The 19,150-nt window shown below is 50.9% G+C and overlaps 1 protein-coding gene across 1 annotated transcript in view; it reads right to left on the bottom strand.

Moving 5' to 3' along the window:
* The window catches only part of PADI6 (peptidyl arginine deiminase 6), a 28,461-nt gene extending 17,928 nt beyond the window's left edge, over positions 1 to 10,533 (bottom strand). The window contains exons 1-6 of the mRNA XM_064363734.1: positions 10,368 to 10,533; positions 9,481 to 9,658; positions 7,101 to 7,173; positions 4,982 to 5,049; positions 4,097 to 4,211; positions 3,176 to 3,301 (exon numbers count right to left, since the gene is read on the bottom strand). Coding sequence (XP_064219804.1) covers positions 3,176 to 3,301; positions 4,097 to 4,211; positions 4,982 to 5,049; positions 7,101 to 7,173; positions 9,481 to 9,658; positions 10,368 to 10,462 — 655 coding nt within the window. The 5' untranslated portion in view covers positions 10,463 to 10,533. The remainder of the gene's footprint in view (positions 1 to 3,175; positions 3,302 to 4,096; positions 4,212 to 4,981; positions 5,050 to 7,100; positions 7,174 to 9,480; positions 9,659 to 10,367) is intronic.
* Between the last annotated feature and the right edge of the window lie 8,617 nt (positions 10,534 to 19,150).

Genomic DNA, 19,150 nt, shown 5'->3' with positions numbered 1-19,150 from the left:
GTTCTAGCACCACTTGCCTCCACCACTATTGTCACTGGCATCTGACAATGGACTAGAACCCCCAGACGTTTTGATCTCTTTGACCTTATTTCAATGAACGTGGGTTCTAGCCACCTTAGACATCCATTACAATGGTCATAACCCAGACTGCACGCCACCTCCAAGGCAGGCTTAATGCCTTCCTATTTATTTAGCTCACCTATGTTCCCACCCCAGCGAATCCCCACCCTCCATCCCCACTTCCCTTTTACCCTTCTCAGAGCTCAAAACCCCATCACTACACCCTCTTATACATACTGTCCATTCCCACATCCTTTTATAGTTTACTTTCCTGGAGAACCTCCATTCTGGTCACACCAGGTCTGTCTCCTGGGTTCACGCGATCCCCCTGCCTCAGCCTCCAGAGTAGCTAAGATTATGAACAAGCTTTACAGTGAGCTTTAAAAAGCTCACTCTTGCACCTGAGGATCTGGAGAAAGTCCCACACTGAACGGCCTCGTCTCAGGCTATGACTGGACCTCAGAGCAGACCGCCAGCATGACTTAAACACAATTGTCTCGTTTCTGTCCACTGACTCACCTGTATTCCACAGTCCTAAAGGCGATCCTCCTGCCTTGGCCTCCCAAAATGCTGGGATTACAGGTGGGAGCCACCATGCCCAGCCTGTTTAGAACTTTGTCTCCTGGCTTTCTATTCAGCAAGCATGTCAGATCTTTCCCCTAGAATCCATTTCCCGAGCCCTATTGGATCAGTTCCATCTAACACACCTGTCCATCACCACCAGCTTCAGAAACGCTCGACTGCATGCCAGCCCCCTGTAATTACCACCATACATCTCCCATTATGGAGGATTCCTTCCATGGCCTAGATTTATCATGCCTCTTCATTTCAACCTGGCTTTTCACCGGTCTTATCAGGGTCACTAATGACTACCATTCTGAGGACTGGTTTTCCTACGGGCTTGGGCGCCTTAGTCTATCAACAGCATTTGCCAAGGTCACCCACTGCCTTCCTTTGCCCAGGCTAGAATGCAGTGGTGCAATGTCGGCTCACTGCAGCCTCTGCCTGCTGGATTCACACAATCCTCCTGCCTCAGCCTCCCGAGTAGCTAAGATGATGAGCGAGCGCCACCACACCCAGCTACTTTTTGTATTTTTAGTAGAGGGGGTTTCACCATGGTGGCCAGGCTGGTCTTGAACTCCTGACCTCAAGTGATCCACCAGTCTTGGCCTCCCAAAGTGCTGGGATTACAGGTGTGAGTTATGCTGCCTGGCCCCTAGATTTTTGAATAAGCTTTTTCAATAAAGAAACCGGTGGTTTGCTATGATCCACATGATGGAGTATGGTGTCCTTAGCATGCCACGTGAACTGGTGGACTCCAAGGCCTGCCTGGCCTAGCCCACCTACTTTAGCATTGGCAGGCCTTGCAGGGCCAGAGGAGCTCTTGTGGCCTGAACTGGACCTAGACCCCTGGGTTTCTTAGGCTCGCTCCAGCCTACACGTAAGACGGCCATGTCCAAGCTGGGCTGCCTTTTCTGGCTAATCCCAGGCTACTCTGAAATCCAGCTGTGACCTATGGTCTGCAGAAGAGATGGAGGAGGAGACTGAGCTAAGGCCCCAGAGTGCAGGCCAGAAGTGACAGGGGCTCACTCTCCAATGCTGGCAGCAGAGATAGTGCCCTCTGAGAACAAGCACAGTAAAGACCACAGGCTACCCCTATTGCCCAGCTGAAGGTAAGCATGGTTTCTAAGAGAAGGTAGCAGGCTGGGCCAGGTGCAGCAGCTCACACTCATCATCCCAGCACTTTGGGAGGCCAAGGCAGGAGGATTTTTTGCATCCAGGAGTTTGAAACCAGTCTGGACAAAGTGAGACCCTGTCTCTACAAAAAAATTAATTAGCCAGGTGTAGTGGCACACACCTGTCATCCCAGCTACTTGGGAGGCTGAGGTGGAAAGACAGTTTAAGCCCAGGAAGCTGAGTTTACAGTGAGCTGTGATCACACCACCACACTCCAACCTGGGCGACAGAGCGAGACCCTCTCTCAAAGGAAAAACGAAAAGCATGCTGGCGTGTCCCTCCAGAAGCAGAGAGCTCTCCCTGAGAGATTTAGCGGTACTAAGTACTGAGCTAGTTCAGGGAAGTCAAGAGTTGCACAAGGCTCTTTTGCTGGAGCTGGACAGGTCTACCTCCTAACCAGCCCTCCATCTATAGAATAGAGCGTGCTACCTGCCTCCCAGCCAGAGGGCTGAAGATGGGTGGTGGGTGGCAGGTGACTGGGATGTAGGTGCTATCATGGCCGCTGCTCTAGCTTTGGGCCTTGAATTTCTGGAAATTTAAGGTAGTGGGTCTTGGTTAAGAGTAAAGATGAGCTGGGTGCGGTGGCTCACACCTGTAATCCCAGCACTTTGGGAGGCTGAGGTGGGTGGATCATGAGGTCAGGAGATCGAGACCATCCTGGCTAACATGGTGAAACCCCATCTCTACTAAAAATACAAAAATGGGGCCAGGCGCGGTGGCTCATGCCTATAATCCCAGCACTTTGGGAGGCTGAGGCAGATGGATCACGAGGTCAGGAGATCGAGACCATCCTGGCTAACATGGTGAAAACCCTGTCTACTAAAAATACAAAAAATTAGCTGGGCATGGCAGCATGTGCCTGTAATCCCAGCTACTCAGGAGGCTGAGGCAGAAGCATCACTTGAACCTGGGAGGCAGAGGTTGTAGTGAACCGAGATTGCACCACTGCACTCCAACCTGGTGACAGAAGGAGACTCCATCTCAAAAAAAAAAAAAAAAAAAAAAAGAACGAAGGTAGATTTTCCCGAGAGGGGTCATTGGAAGACGTGATCTAATCTGTGTAAGACAATATCCTCTGTTTCAGCCGATTTGCCTCTTCTCCTCCAGCCTGCAGGGAAGGCACAGCTACCCCCGTTTTACAAGCGGAGAAAGTGGCTTAGAGGTGCAATAACTCACCCATGTGTACAGACTTAGCCTATGGTGAAGGTGGCAGCCAGAGAATCCTAGAAACACAAGTGCACCCAAGACAGCCCCTTATCCGCAGCTCTAGGTCTCCAGCAGGCTTCTGCCAGGGACCTTGGTGGGAGGAGATGTGGGCACAACTTGCCCTGGCACGTTGAGAACAAGGCAAAGCTGGCGCTGGCACAAGAACACTCACTTCGGGGCCAGTAGACTCTCGCCTTCTTCGACTCTTCCTCGGAGGTATGGAGGACCAGCCGATATTTCTTTAACAGGCAGCTGGGGCCTTGGACGTTCAGTGTCATCTGAGACAGATTCTTTATTTCTGGGCAAAAGACAAAGCCAAGGTTCGGGAATGCCTGGAGGCCAGTGCTCTGGGGGTGGAGGGAGGGGCAATAGAGAGGGGCGGGGAGCTTGAACAGAGTGCCAAGGACCCCCTGCCTTTTGCTAGGGCTGAGGCCTGAAGCACTGCACTTCACTGCTTGTTCTAGGTGGCTACGGGCAAGCTGCAAACCGCAGGGCCTCCTTTTGAGTGAGGATGGCATTTATCCCCTGGTCCCCACAAACACAGCAGGTCCGGCCTCGGGTCAGTTCAGTGAGGGTTCACCTCCAGCCTCAGTAGGAACCAAGACATTCCATTCTACTGCTAAGACCCAGAACCGAGGTCCCAACCACAAATCAGGACCCAATCCAAGATGACTTTTACCCAAGACAGTCAAAGGTTCCTGGCCCAGGCTGAGAGGCTTTTTAGAAAGCGGTGCGTATATCCCCATTGTCTTCATTTAGTCTTGTCAACCAACTGTCAACTGACTGATACAGTTGGGCAGCCAGCTGTATCATCCCCATTTTAAACAGGGAAACAAGACTAGGGAAGCGAGTGTGCTCAAGTTCACAGCTCGGAAATAACAGTTTGTAACCACCCACGCTCTTTGCATGGGGCCATGTGACCTCTTCCCAATGACACAACTCCAACCCAGGACAAAGGATTTGATCAGCCCTGGCATGGGGGCTGGGGAGAGGGTGTGGGTGGCAGAGAAAATTAGTCTGAGATCTGTGTTTTGCTGAGAAGTAGAGCAGGAAAAGACCAAGAAGGAAAGTTGGAGACAGTCTGAGGTCCTACCCTCTGAGAAGATCACTCGCTGGGTCTTATCCTCAAGTTGCTGGCTTGCATCAGCAGGGTTGCAGTTCACAAGCAGGATGGCACCCCTACCACTGGGACCCCAGGTCCATTTTTTCTGCAAATGAGATAGGAAGGAGCCAAGTACATCCTCTGCTTCTCGGATGCCACCTTACAGCAGAAAGGCCGGCCAAGCCTTTCTCCAGGGCCACAGGGACCTGTGGAACAGGACCGGTGAGGTCAAGTACCTGTAGGAACAGGAGGGTAACATCAGGTAAGGAGGCTAAGAGGAAGGAAAAGCAGCTAGGTTCAGGGTTACCAGTTACCTACCTCATTTCAGGGTCAGAGAATCAGGGACCGAGGCAGCCTGGAAGAGAGATGTGTCACCTAAAGTGACAGCTAATCCTCTCGTCTAGGAGACTTCACAACCAGGGTAGGACATGCATCTAGAGTTGCCAGACATACTATTTTTTTTTTTAGTGAGCTAGAAATTTAATCAGTTTTGATACCAGTACTTTGGGAGGCCGAGGCAGGTGAATCACTGGAGGTCAGGGGGTCGAGACCAGCCTGACCAACATGGTGAAACTCTGTCTCTACTGAAAATACAAAAATTAGCTGGTGTGGTGGTACACGCTTGTAACCCCAGCTACTGGGGAGGCTGAGGCAGGAGAATTGCTTGAACTCGGGAGGCGGAGGTTGCAGTGAGCCATGATCACACCACTGCACTTCAGCCTGGGTGACAGAGCTTGGTTTTTCTTTCCCCATACCTAATCCATTAGCAATGTCACAGCAATCGGACTAGACACTAGGAAGGTCAGATCAAGTGAACCTGTGGGCAGATCCGGCTTATGAGGCCCCTTCCCTGTCCGCTTTCGCTGGAAGACTCACCTTAGCCTGTTTGTCTCTTGATACCTCAACTTGCCCATTGCGGTAGATGTCTGCCTCTAGGGAGACCTCTGAAACAGAAGAGAAGAGTGTCCCAGCCACCTAGACGTGCCAGATGGAGCCTCAAAGTTACAGGTTACATCCTGTGGGGCTGCCCAAGGCTGGCATCAGGCCGTCAACCTTTCTGGCATGCTATCAGTTTAGAAGCAAAAACCATCCTCAAAGGTAGCAGCTTCACATCACCAAGCCCTGAGAGGCCCAAGTAGTCACGTGTATACCCCAAACCTCCCTGGAACTCACAAAACAAGTTCATCATGGTCCTCAGGCTATCTCATGCCTTTCAGCCTCTACACAAGTGATTCTTATTTGCAAAACCTACCTCCCTAGCCTTCCAGAAAGCTCTATGCTCTAAGACATAGGAAAGGCTTAATATGGCCGGACACAGTGGCTTGCTCCTGTAACCCAGCACTTTGGGAGGCTGAGGTGGGAGGATCACTTGAGGCCAGGAGTTTGAGACCAGGCTGTGCAGTATGGTGAAACTCCCCCTCTATGAAAAGAAAAAAAATCAGCTGGGCATGGCGATACATGCCTGTAGCCCCAGCTACTCTGGAGACTGAGGTGGGGAGAGCCTAGGCAACATAGGGAAACCTATGTCTGTATAAAAGATTAAAGACCAGGTATGGGCCAGGCGCGGTGGCTCACACCTGTAATCCCAGTACGTCAGGAGGCTCAGGTGGGCGGATCAGGAGTTCGAGACCAGCCTGGCCAACACAGTGAAACCCTGTCTCTACTAAAAATACAAAACTTAGCTGGGGATGGTGGCAGGTGCCTGTAATCCCAGCTACTCGGGAAGCTGAGACAGGGGAACTGCTTGAACCCAAGAGGTAGAGGTTGCAGTGAGCCGAGATTGCACCATTGCACTCCAGCCTGGGTAAAAAGAGCAAAACTCTATCTCAAAAGAAAAAAACCACCACCAGAAAACCAAAACCAAGAACCCACCAGGTACGGTGGTGCACACCTACGGTCCCAGCTACTGGAGAGGCTGAGGTAAGGGGATTATTTGAAGCTGCAATGAGCCATGATTGTGTCCCTTCACTTCAGCTCAGCCTAGGTGACAGAGTGGGACCCTGTCTCAACAAAACGAAACAAAACAAACTTAGTGTTACAGATGTTAGCGTTCTGAAGAGCTCCATTGCTGGCAGGTGCCTAATCTGAATAGATTCTAGAGAAATTGAGGACACAGATGGCTCTCCAGGAACAGAGATGGGAAAGTGGACTTTAAAGGCAACCTAGAATCGGGTTTAAGAGTAGATGTTATGGCCAGGCCTGGTGGCTCATGCCTGTAATCCCAGCACTTTGGGAGGCAGAGGCAGGTGGATCACAGGGTCAGGAGTTCAAGACCAGCCCAGCCAACATGGTGAAACTCCGTCTCTACTAAAAATATAAAAAATTAGCCAAGCATGGTGGCATATGCCTGTAATCCCAGCTACTCAGGCTGAAGCAGGAGAATCGCTTGAACCTGGGAGACAGAGATTGCAGTGAGCCAAGATTGTGCCATTGCACTCCAGCCTGGGTGACAGAGTAAGACTCCATCTCTCTCTCATACACACAGACACACACACACACACACACACACACACGCAGAAAAGAAAAAAAAAAAGTAGAGGTTACGGTTTGTTCCTGAGCTGACGGGGGTGATCTAGCAATGGGGAAGGGTGTCAGCTTCTTACGTCGATAAGAATTGCCAAAGAAATGTTCTTGAACAAGAAAGGCTCTAGTCAGACAGGAAAGATTTACTTTGAACTAGACACATCAGTTGTAACCAAGAGGCAGAACGAAGGCACCAGACAGGCGTAGGTGGGTAAATGCAGCAACACGGAAGTTCTGGCTGTTTCTATTCTCAGTATTAGGTTGGCAGTGCATGAAGATGGAGAAGTGAGTGAGCGTGGGGGAGGGAGTGTGTGAGTGGGTATCTCAAATGAATCCATTTAGGAGTTAGTTCAGGAATTCCTGGGGCCCACGGGAGGCATCTTGTTACAGGGAGAATCCTTTTCGGCTCCTCTTGCAAGCCCCCCCGCAACACCACCCCTTCCCCAAGGCTCCTGGTGGGAGCCACACTCACCAATGCCAGTGAGGTACAGCACAGCCTTGCCCACAGGGGCATCCTCGTTGAGCCCATAGTACTTGACCGAGACCTGTGGAGACAGCGTCCTGAACCCATGGCAGCGTTGGAGGGCAGGGGCCAGGAGCAGAGCCCTAGGCCATGTGCCTAGTCTAGGCGGGTAACCTTGGTTTCCTGTTATGGCTTCTGAAGTCTCTCTACAGGGGCCACGGCTCTGTGCTTGGGGCTGAGAGTCAGTACCCTGAGGACCTAGAACCTGCCCTGATGCCCAACCCCAACCTTGTTGGGAGCCAGGCTTGCAGCCACCTGTCCAGGTGAGAACTGTATCCCTGATGGCAGAGGGATCAAGGGACTTAGCCCACACCACTCAAAGGGATTTAAGATCCAGTCTGCCTGGTTCTAGAGCCCAAGCCTGAAACCACACCACACATCCTCCCTGCTGAACTCACCCTCCCAGGGTCCCATCCGCTATTCCATAAGGTAGAGAGCGGGGAAACAGGCCTCTGGGGGTGTAAGTTGCTAAGAAGGACACCCAGCCTGAGACGCTCAGTTCCTATCTAAGTGCACTACTTGCCTCTCGGGGAATTGCCTGCCTTAGACACACAGCGCAGGCGGGTGTGTGTACCTATGCCTCCGTAGCGGGCATCTCCCCCTAGACACACGGCGCAGGCGGGTGTGTGTACCTATGCCTCCGTAGCGGGCATCTCCCCCTAGACACACGGTGCAGGCGGGTGTGTGTACCTACGCCTCCGTAGCGGGCATCTCCCCCTAGACACATGGCGCAGGCGGGTGTGTGTACCTACGCCTCCGTAGCGGGCATCTCCAGTAGGTCCTGCGGGCTGTGGTGGGGAGGAAGAGGGAACTCTGCTCCCCCAGTGCTGAACTGCTCCGTCACGGTTCTCACCCCTAGCTCCACATTGGAGGCACCTGGAGAGCTTTAAACCACGGAGGCCAGGGTCCTAGTTCCGAGGTTCCGCTTTAATTGGTAGGGGGTGTGGCCTGGGTATTGAGGTTAGCAAGTCCCAGTGGTTCTCACCTGCAACCAGGGTTGAACATTCCTTTCCTGAACGAGACACCTGCTTCTACCGCGGGAGACCATGCTGCCCCCTCGTGTCTAAGGTGGAGGGGGACCTCTCCACGGCAGGCACCCCCTTAGGGAGACAGTTTATCCAGGGAGAGCGCACACTTGGGCTCAAGCTCAAATCTTGGGTCTACCCCACTCTAGGCAGGCTATTTAGGTTTAGACACAGCACCCTGCCTCAGTTTCCTCTTATGTAAAGTGATGGTAGGCCAGGTGTGGTGGCTCATGCCTGTAATCCCAGCACTTTGGGAGGTGGAGGTGGGTAGATCACTTGAGGTCAGGAGTTCAAGACCAGCCTGGCCAACATGGTGAAACCCCATCTCTACTAAAAATATGAAATTAGCCAAGTGTGGTGGTGGGCACCTGCAGTTCCAGCTACTCAGGAGGCTAAGGCAGAAGAATCGCTTGAACCCGGGAGACAGTAGTTGCAGTGAGCCGAGATGGTGACATTGCACTCCTGCCTGGGCGACAAGAGTGAGATTTTCTCAAAAAGTAATAAAGCAATGGTAGAGGCCAACACCCCAAAACATGATCCAAGCTCTCTAGTACGTAGCATGCATTTAGGACACTTTAGCTATTAAATCTCTTTAAAGTCTCCACATCCAGAAGAGCTGCCTTCACCAAAAAGCCCATCTGAATTATGCTGCTAACACCCTGAAGCCAGACTGTGGCGTGGCTAGATCGGAAGCCAACCCAGCATCGCCATCAGGGGCTCAGATGGCCGAGATGAGCCCGCCCAGCTGGAATCCCAGTTCTGCTGGTTGCTGCCTTAGCAGCGCACCTTCACTAGATACCTCCATTTCTTTCTTTTGTTTTTTTTTTGAGATGGAGTCTCGCTCTGTTGTACAGGCTGGAGAACAGTGGTGTAATCTTGGCTCACTGCAACCTCCACCTCAGAGGTTCAAGCCCTTCTCCTGCTCAGCCTCCTGAGTAGCTGGGACTACAGGCGCTTGCCATCACACCTGGCTAGTTCTTGTATGTTTAGTAGAGACAGGGTTTCACCATATTAGCCAGGCTGGTCTTGAACTCCTGACCTCATGATCCGCCTGCCTTGGCCTCCCAGAGTGCTGGGATTACAGGCGTGAGCCACCGCGCCTGGCCAGTGCCTCCGTTTGTCTGTAAAACGGGGTCATGGAGTGCCTACCCCACAGGTCTGCTGCAGACACTGAATAAGATCAGACATGCAAAACAACGCGTGTTCCACAGGCCCGAGTCACATCTGCAGCCAGGAGGGAACCCCAGTGGCTATTTCAGGTCCCACCCTGGGAGATGCCCCTCGCCTCTTCCCCTGAGGCTTACCTTGTCCCCATCCACGGAAGGACTGGGCGATATCATCTTCACTGTGGCGTAGGTGGCATCAGACAGGGGCCACCAGATGGTGGCGCTCTCCTTCTCAGAAATCACTGTGTTGGCCACATCAATCATGACCCTCCCAGAGCCACGGATGGTGAAGCACTGGCACTTCTCAGGGGCACACCTGGGTTGCCAGATGAAAGAGACATTTCAGGGCACGGAGACTCACCTTCTCAGCCTAGGAGATGACCAGCATGGGAGAAGAGGGACGGCTCCCAAAACCCCATTCTCCTCAGCGTGTTGAGGCAGAGGTCTGCAGTCAGAATGGTCTGAGGTCTTTATTCCTACCCCCCTCCCACCCAAAGGACCCCTGTGTTTGTTCTGTGACAAGCTCCAGCCCAAACCACCCCCACCACCAACACTGTAGAAGTTACCACAGCTACATCTTAGTGATAAGTCCCCAACTCCCAAGAAGGGAGGAGCCATTCATTTGAGCCACAAAGGATCCCCATAAGGAAAAAGAACAGGGTGTGGGACTCAGGAGGTGGCATTGTGACCCCACTGTGAGTCACCTCCACCCCCAGGCTCCAGCATCTAGCAATCTCCCCGGCCTACTCCTCACAGCCCCCCGAGGCCAGCCTCCCCACGGTTTCACAGATAAGGGAACAGAGAGGCCAAGGCACTTGCCTCCCTAAGAGTCCACGGCAGCCGCTACAGGGCAGAGGCAGGAAATGGAACAGGGCAGTGGTCGGAAATGGAAGGCCCCCCTAGAGACCCAAGGCTTCCCAAGATGAGGCTAGAGAAGTAAGCCCCAACTCCCTGGGCAAGGGGACTGGGTCTCAGGCCTGCCTGCCTCTGCCCTGCCAGCCCTGGCAGGCCTCCCAGCACCTCACCTGCTGAGATCCAAGCAGATTTCTGTGCCTATCACACAAACCGCATGGGCAGGACTGTCTAGGGACAGGTGGATGATATTCTGGAAGGACATCATGGCTTGGCCCTCCACGCTGACCTTCCGGCCTGCACCAAAGCCCTCACTCGGCACAGCAGCCTCAGATGCCCCAGGACTCACCCAGCCCTCCTCCAGTTATGCAGTCCAGGCCTGTGCAACCCACCTCCTTGTTAAGAGGGGGAGGGGTCAGCAGCTACCCAGGTGTCACTGATTTTCTCTATCAGGGCTTCCTGGTGGCTGAGAGTCTGGGGAGCAGGTGGCATCAGAACCCCTTCATCACCAATTTATCAAGCAGCTCGTGCCTGCAGATCCTCAGGCTTGGGGAGTCTGAGGCATCTCTGGCCTTCAGCTGGGAATCGGAGAGGCTCTGGGAAGTCACTATCTTGGAGTGGTCAACTTGGCCAAGGTGCTGGAGGACTCAGCTGGAAGCTGTCAGGGCAAATACCTACAGAGGGCAATTGGGAGCAGTTGATGGAAGTGTTCAGGATGATAGCGTATGGCAGCATGCCCAGGCTCTGGGGTCTCAGTTCTAGAGTTGTGTCTCCTGGAAATTGACAAAGGAGCTTGGCAAAGTGCTGGACTGGTGGTTTTGTCTCCATCACCCAGGCTAGAGTGCAGTGGCGCAATCACAGCTCACTGCAGCCTCAACCTCCCTGGCTCCAGCAATCCTCCCACCTCAGCCTCCCGAGTAGCTGGGACTACAGGTGCATACCACCATGTCCAACTGATTTTTGTATTTTTTGTAGAGACCGGGTTTCACCACATTGCGCAGGCTGATCTTGACCTCCAAATTGCTGGGATTACAGGCGTGAGCCACAGCGCCTGGCCCAGACTAGATGGTTCTTAACCCTCTGGTGGTTTCAAAAATTATCAAGGGCGCTTATTAACATTGCAAATTACTGGGCCCACAAGGTCTGGGGCGTGGTCCAGGAACCTGCATCCCAACCCCAGGTGATTACGGTGAGCTCCTTGCTTACAGCTGTGTCACGGGGGGTGGGGCACCGCAAATGTTGGTGGAATGACTACATCAAGCCAGGGTCACCAGCTGCTACTCATCTCAGCCGAGCCCACAGAGCAAAGAAATAGGAACTCCTGCTCTGGCACAAGGAACTTACATAACTTACTTTAAAATTGTGTTCATGTCTTTTTTTTTTAGACAGAGTCTTGCTCTGTTCCCTAGCAGGCTGGAGTACAATCTCCACTCACTGCAACCTCTGCCTCCTGTGTTTAAGCAATTCTCCTGCTTCAGCCTCCCGAGTAGCTGAGATTACAGGTGTCCCCCACCACGCCCAGCTAAGTTTTGCATTTTTAGTAGAGACGGGGGTTTCACTATGTTGGCCAGGCTGGTCTTGAACTCCTGACCTCAGGTGATCCACCTGCCTCAGCCTACCAAAGTGCTAGAATTACAAGTATGAGCCACTGTGCCTGGCCTCATTTCATATTTTAGGCATGGGTTGCACTTTTTCTTCTTTTTTTTTTGAGACAGGGTTTCACTCTGTCACCCAGGCTGGAGTAAAGTGACACAATCATGGCTCACTGCAGCCTCGACCTCCCAGGCTCAAGTGGTCCTCCTGACTCAGCCTCCTGAGTAGCTGGGATTACAGATGTACACAACCATGCCCAGCTAATGGTTTTACATTTTTCTGTAGAGATGGGGTCTTGCTATGTTGCCCAGTCTGGGTCGTGCTTATTCCAGAATAGGTAACACATTCACATGGTTCCACGTTCAGTCTCCCTCCTGCCCTGTCTCTTACTCACCTGCAGGTGGAGGCAGTGACAGCGTTACCAGTTTCTTCTACGTCTTTCCACATAAATGTCATGCATGATCCTTCTTCTCTTCCTCCTCAGATACCCGCACACAGATAAATTTGAAGGAGCTTTACGGTGGGAAAGGCAGGGACGTGGAGCCTATTTTAAGGTTAAGGGGAAAAGGTTTCTGCAGTTTCCTTCAAGGTTACATCTCGAAACTAAAGAGAAAAGAAAGTTGTAAAATGCATTCGAAGTTAAGCTGCTCGGTTACAATTACAAACTCTTCAGTTCGGTGAAGATGCCCCTGGAAGCCCACTGGGTTATCTTTTTTGGGGAAGGACAAGGAGGTCATTTAGTCATTTGCTCTACAAATGACTAAAAAGAGTCCGGGACTCTCTTACTATTTCCTTCTCTTCCTCCTTCTTATATAAATGGTAGCACATGCCACACAGTATGTCATACCTTGCCCCTTTGACTTCATAGTTATACTGGAGAGGAGTTCTTCTATCAGTACATAAAAAAGCAGGCTTACCCCTTTGTGTGGCTGTGTATTTCCATAGGGTTGTACCGTAATATACGTAGCATTCGTTTTCCGTCTTTGCTGTGATTTGCAGAGCTGTGAGAGTCACCGGGCGTACCCGGCACAGGAGATGAAGATGAGGGACTGAGTGAAGACTGCTCGGTCAGCTAGGCTGATTACATTTGCAAGTTGAAATGAACAATCCCCTCCCTGCAGGTATTAAGCATGCAACAAAACTCTCAAGGATGGCTCTGTTTTAGTTGCTCTTGGAGGCAGGGGTTGGTCAGCAAGACCCAAAACACCCATCTGGTTGGATTGAAAGTGGCAAAATTAAATAGGCAGGAGGCGTTCAGCTGGCAGAGGCTCCGGTGAGACTCATCCCAAAGGGCTCACCCACCCTCACGCACAAGCGGCCAGAGGCGGGTGGAGGGAGAAGACAGGTTGACTGGGTAGGGGTCGCTGAGGCCCAGTCCAGGCTCTAGGGTCTGGAGGAGAGCAGCCTGGAAGCTCTGACCATCCCCACTCTGGCACAGCCCTGCCTTGTGCCAGGCTGTCTGAGCACAGTGAAGAAGGCTCCTCGCCCAGCCTGGTGGACAGAGACGAAAGGGACTCAGACCCAGAGCACGTCCTGCTCCCCTCCAGGGTCTTCCTGTTCACCACTGAATCCCCAGCACCCACAAAAGAGCCTTAGACATAGCAGGTGCTCAACAAATTCTTGTGGAGCAAATGACTAAATGACCTCCTTGTTTTCCCCCTAAAAAGATAACCCAATGGGCTTCCAGGGGTGTCTCCTCTTAACCGAGTGGCTTATGATTGTAACTGAGCAGCTTAACTTCAAATGCATTTTACAACTTTTTTTTCCCTTTCTCTTTCTCTTTAGTCTCAAGATGTAACCTTAAAGCAAACGGCAGAAGCCTTTTCCCTTAACCTTAAAATAGACTCCGCGTCCCTCCCTTTCCCACCATAAAGCTCCTTCACATTTATCTAACTATGAGCTAGTATCTAATTATGTGCTTACTTAGAAGTTCCAGGCCAGATGTGGTGACTTATGCCTGTAATCCCAGCACTTTGGGAGGCTGAGACAGAAGAATTCCTTGAACCCAGAGTTTGAGACCAGCCTGGGCAACACAGTGACACTCTGTCTCTAAGTAATAATAATAATAATAATAATAATAAAAGAAGTTCCAGGGGCTAATCTTGAGACAGACAGACCAAGCCTAGAGACCCAGCTGCAAATTTCAAGAGGTTACCTCCAGGCAGCTAGCCAACAACTCAGCGCCGTGCTGAGATGACATCAGCCTGTGCTCTAGAGGGACTGAGACCCCGAGTTAGCCATGGAAACAAGACACACAGACCTTGTACCCGTACAACTCCTGCATGCCTCCTATACCAAGTTCCCCTCTTTTTTTTTTTGAGACAGAGTCTTGCTTTGTCACCTAAGCTGGAGTGCAGTGGCATGATCTGGGCTCACTGCAACCTCTGCCTTCCAGGTTCAAGCAATTCACTTGCCTCAGTCTCCCAAGTAGCTGAGATTACAGGCATCTACCACCATGCCTAGCTAGTTTTTGTATTTTTAGTTGAGACAGGGTTTCACCATGTTGGTCAGGCTGGTCTCGAACTTCTGACCTCAGGTGATCTGCTCACCTCAGCCTCCCCAAGTGCTGGGATTACAGGCGTGAGCCACCAGGCCCAGCTGAGTTTCCCTTCTTAAACCCTTGTCTTCATCCCAGAAAGCCAAAGTGGTTGCTTTTGAAGTGAATCCACCCACTCCGCCATTGCTAGGTGGGGTAAATGATCACTTTCTACCATATTTTGCTCTTGTTACTGGGCTTGACTCTCCAAGTGGCATTGGCTGGACCCGCGTGGGTTACATGGTCATAAAGTAACTTTGTATTGACTCCGCACTCCTCACATGCTTATTCCATGCAGGAAGTTCTCTCTCGGCAACTCAGTGAGGTTTGCTCATCACACTTAAGCCATCAGAAGTCCCATGATCACTTGAGGTCACTGTGGTGGGTGCTGTGTTGAGCCGCCACAACCCCCTTTAGGAGGAGGCACTCACGTCCCCAGCTGCTGCGGGTGTCTCTCTTCTGGAATTGCCTTCTGTGCCTAGGAGCTGCCTAGCACCTGGCTATGTCCCCTTCTGAGGACAGCCACATCCAATGTGGGGCAACAAAGGCCAGGTTGCCTTGTCTGAATGCAGGACAACTCTGAGGCCCTTCCCCAGCCCCCAAGCTACCCCATGCATTGCCTGAAACCTTGTGGCAAGTGCATCTGAGCCCCACACTCCCTCCCAGGTGGGCTTCCTGAGAACACCTTCCCCCGCACCCCCATAAACCTCCTGCAGGTAAATCTCCATCTAAGAATCAGTTTCCAGGAACCAGGCATAAAACAGTCACCAAACATTCTCAATTCAGGAGTTGGAAAGTTTGCTCCCACGCAAGACTCGGTTTTACAAAGGCAGATCTTCATCCTTGCCTATGAGGTTATGCAGGTGCAAGGCTTAGAGCTGTGGAAGGGAGGTGCCTGGCTTATTTCTTTCCCCTTCCGCCGGCTGCAGCTTGCATATGGTAATCTCCAACCTATAGTGAGTGGAATAATGGCATCCAAGAGATAGCAGGTCCTTGGAGCCTGTATGATAGATACAGTGAAGTTCTTCCTCAAAAAGGAAGGCAATTAAGTCAAATAAGGCATATTCTGTTCCCTTGTTCTTTAATTTCTAAAGGCCTAACCCACTCATTTCCTGATCTGCCTGGGCATGCCTGGACATGTCCTAGCTTGTACCATATACTCCTTTTTCCTGATCTGCCTGGGCACGCCTGGACATGTCCTAGCTTGTAACATATACTCCTTTCCTTATTTGGACATGTTATTGCTTTCCTAGTCTTTTCACAAACACTTCCTCCCTTTCTTTGTTCTCCATTGCCTTTACCTATTTAGGAAAGTTTTAAGCTTTTAGCCAATCAGGGTTTAGCTTAGACTGTGCCGTCCAGCTCCAGACAATGGAGGCTGGAAATAGTACTAGAAGCCCCATGCGTTAGGGATAAAAAGCCCTCCTCTCCTTTGTTCAGGTGATACTCATGGCAAACAGGCTTATAGGCAGCACCCTTCTGCAGAAGTAAAATTGCCCTGCTGAGAATCTCTTTGAGTGATCATTTTCTTTGTGATGCTGAACTTTTACTTCCAACTCTGTAAGTTATCTCATATAGAAAGCATCTTTGTTTGCAGAGGTGATTGAAGATCTTGGGATGGGGAAATTGTCCTGGACTGTCTGGATGGGCTCCAAATATCATCACAAGTGTCCTTACAAGGGAGAGACAGAGGGAGATTTGACACACACAGAGGAGAAAGCCACATGACCAGGGAGGCAGAGACTGGCATTGATGCAGCCACTAGCTGAGTAATGCTGGCAGAAGCTAGAAGAGGAACTCTCCTCCTAAAGCCTTTGTAGCTGGGATGGCTCTGCTGATATCTGAATTTCAGCCCAGTGAGACTGATTCTGGACTCCTGGCCTCTAGAACTGAGAGAGAGTCCATCTCTGTGGCTTCAAGCCATTCAGTTCGTGGTCATTTGTAACAGCAGCTTCAGGAAACTCCTATGTGGTCTCTGGGAAGGGGAGAGGCGAGAGCAAGGCTAAAGGAACAGAGAAGTTTTTGTTTCATGGGCACAAGCAGGGGATGGCTCTGTGCTCTAGGGTGCTGGCAGCACTTTCTCTCCTGTGGCTTCCTTGGCTCCTCCGGGGATGCCTCCCACCCGCAACCCACACGCGGCTGGGGTAACTGTAAGGCCGGCTGCCTCTCTGAAGAGCCAAATGGACACACTTCATGCTGGCTCCCCACCCAAACTCCTATCAGGCCTCTCTATGCTAGCTCCCCACACACTCCTATCAGGCCTCTCTATGCTGACTCCGCACACACACTCCTATCTGGCCTCTCCATGCAGGCTCCACATGCCCACTCCTGCATTCCTCGCTCAACCCTTTCAAAATTTAAAAAGCCCACAGGAGATTTGTCCAAGGGCAGTTTAACATTAACCTACCCAGCCAGTCAGCCTACCAATGAAACTGTCTGCTCTTTGTTTCCCTAACAATCAATCAGACTTCCCCACCAATGAACCTGTCTGCTCTTTGTTTCCTTAGCCCTGCCTAACTACCAATGGCTACTCACCCCATCGGCATCTCAACTCCCCCTGACCGATGAAACTGTCTGCTCTTTGTTTCCCTAACAATCAATCAAATCTCCTTACCAATGAAATTGCTCTTTGTTTCCCCAATAACCAATCAACTACCTCCACTTCTTATAAAACCCCACACCCTGAGAAGCCCATTGTGACTTCTCTGGCCCCTTCTTGGACCACAGAACCTCGCCCGAGAGCTGAATAAATTGGATTCTCATTTTTTCTCACTGGCCTCAGTTTCCTAATTTCGACTCAGCAATATACCTTACAGTAACATCTGCGCATCTCCACGTCCCTGATGCAAGGGATGCCTTATCCATCAGCTTGTCTCTGGGTCCTTCTCCAGTCCTAGGAATCCAGCAAAATCTTCAGTTTTATCTGCTAAGACCTGTTTGATGCTCCAGGCAGCCCTATCAGCCAGGTTTGGGGCTGAACTCATACCAACTTCCTCTGTCCCTGGCCCCCTTCTGGTCCACAGAAACACTCACATCCTTTGCTCCAGCATATTTGGGGCAGTGGGGGAGCAGCTGATTGTCTTCAGAGCAGCGTGTTTTGACCCACGTTTTATGGATCCCCTTCTCCTAGGTGGGCAGGGAAAAGGCTTTTTAAAAAATACAGTATTTATTTATTTATTTAGAGATAGTGTCTCACACTCTGATCAGGCTGGAGTGCAGTGGCACAATATTGGCTCACTGCAAACTCTGCCTCCTGGGTTCAAGCGATTATCATGCCTCAGCTCCCAAGTAGCTGAGACTACAGGCATGTGCCACCATGCCTGGCTAATTTTTGTATTTTTAGTAGAGACAGGGTTTCACCATTTTGGCCAGGCTGGTCTTGAACTCCTGACCTCAGGTGATCCACCTGCCTCGGCCTCCCAAAGTGCTGGGATTACAGGCATAAGCCACTGCACCTGGCCCATCTTAGCCATTTTTAAGTGTATAGTCCAGCAGTGTTAGGTATATTTACGTTGTTGTGAAACAGATCTCCAGAACTTTTTCATCTTGCAAATCTGAAACTCTACACCCATTCAACAACTCCCCTCTTCTTTCCCCTCCAGTACCTGGCAACCACCATTCTACCTTTTTTTCTTTCTTTCTTCTTTTTTTTTGAGACAGAGTCTTGCTCTATTGCCCAGGCTAGAGTGTAGTAGGGTGATCTTGGCTCACTACAGCCTCCACCTCCCAGGCTCAAGTTATTTATATGCCTTGGCCTCCCAAGTAGCTGAGATTACAGGCATGTGCCACTACATCCGGCTAATTTTTCCTATTCTTAATAGAGACAGGGTTTTGCCATCTTGGCCAGGCTGGTCTTGAACTCCTGGCCTCAAGTGATCCACCCACCTTGGACTCCCGATGTGCTGGGATTACAGGTGTGAGTCACTTGGCCCAGCCTCTACCTTCTGCTTCTGTGAATTTCTCTTGTAAGTGGAATCATACAGTATTTCTCTTTTTGTAACTGGCTTATTTCCTATAGCACAATGTCCTCAATGCATATCCATGTTGTAACATGTGACAAAATTTCCTTCCTTATTTTCAAGACTGGGTCTCTCTCCATTGCCCAGGGTGGAGTGCAGTGGCACAATCACGGTTCACTGCACCCTTGACCTCCCAGGCTCAGGTGATCCTCTCACCTCAGTCTCCCAAGTAGGTGGGACTATAGGTGTGCACCATCAGGCCCAACTATTTCTTTTGTATTTTTTTGTAGAGATCAAGCTTTGCTGTGTTGCCCAGGGTGATCTCAAATTCCTGGGCCCAAGCGATTTGCCCACCTCGGCTTCCCCAGACCCTGAGGTTACAGGTGTGAGCCACCGTGCCTGGCCTTTCTTCCTTCTTAAGGCTGAATAATATTCCATAGACAGGGTGGGCAGATTGCTTAAGCCTAGACGTTTGAGACCAGATTGGGCTACATGGTGACCCCCATCTCTTAAAAAAAAAAAAAAAAGAACATCTTGCTTTTGGATATTTACCCGGAAGTAGGATTGCTGAATCATATGCTAGATGTATTTCTAATTATTTTTAGGAATCTCCATACTTTTTTCCATGGCAGTTGCATCATTTCATTTTACAGTCCCACCAATAGGGCACAAGGGTCCCAATTTCTCAACATCCTAACTTGTTTTTTTTGATAGTAGCCATTCTAATGGGTGTGAGGTCACTGTGGCTTTGATTTGCATTTCTCTGATGGTTAGTGATGGTAAGCATCTCTTCGTGTGCTTGTTGGCCATTTGTATATCATCTTTGGAGAAATGTCTGTTATACTCGAGAGTTTACTTCTGGGTTTTC

Source organism: Aotus nancymaae, unplaced genomic scaffold, assembly GCF_030222135.1.
Source record: "Aotus nancymaae isolate 86718 unplaced genomic scaffold, 86718_ANA_hifiasm-v0.15.2.pri h1tg000053l, whole genome shotgun sequence".
Lineage (NCBI taxonomy): Eukaryota > Metazoa > Chordata > Mammalia > Primates > Aotidae > Aotus > Aotus nancymaae.
This window is presented reverse-complemented; position numbering and strand designations above follow the sequence as displayed.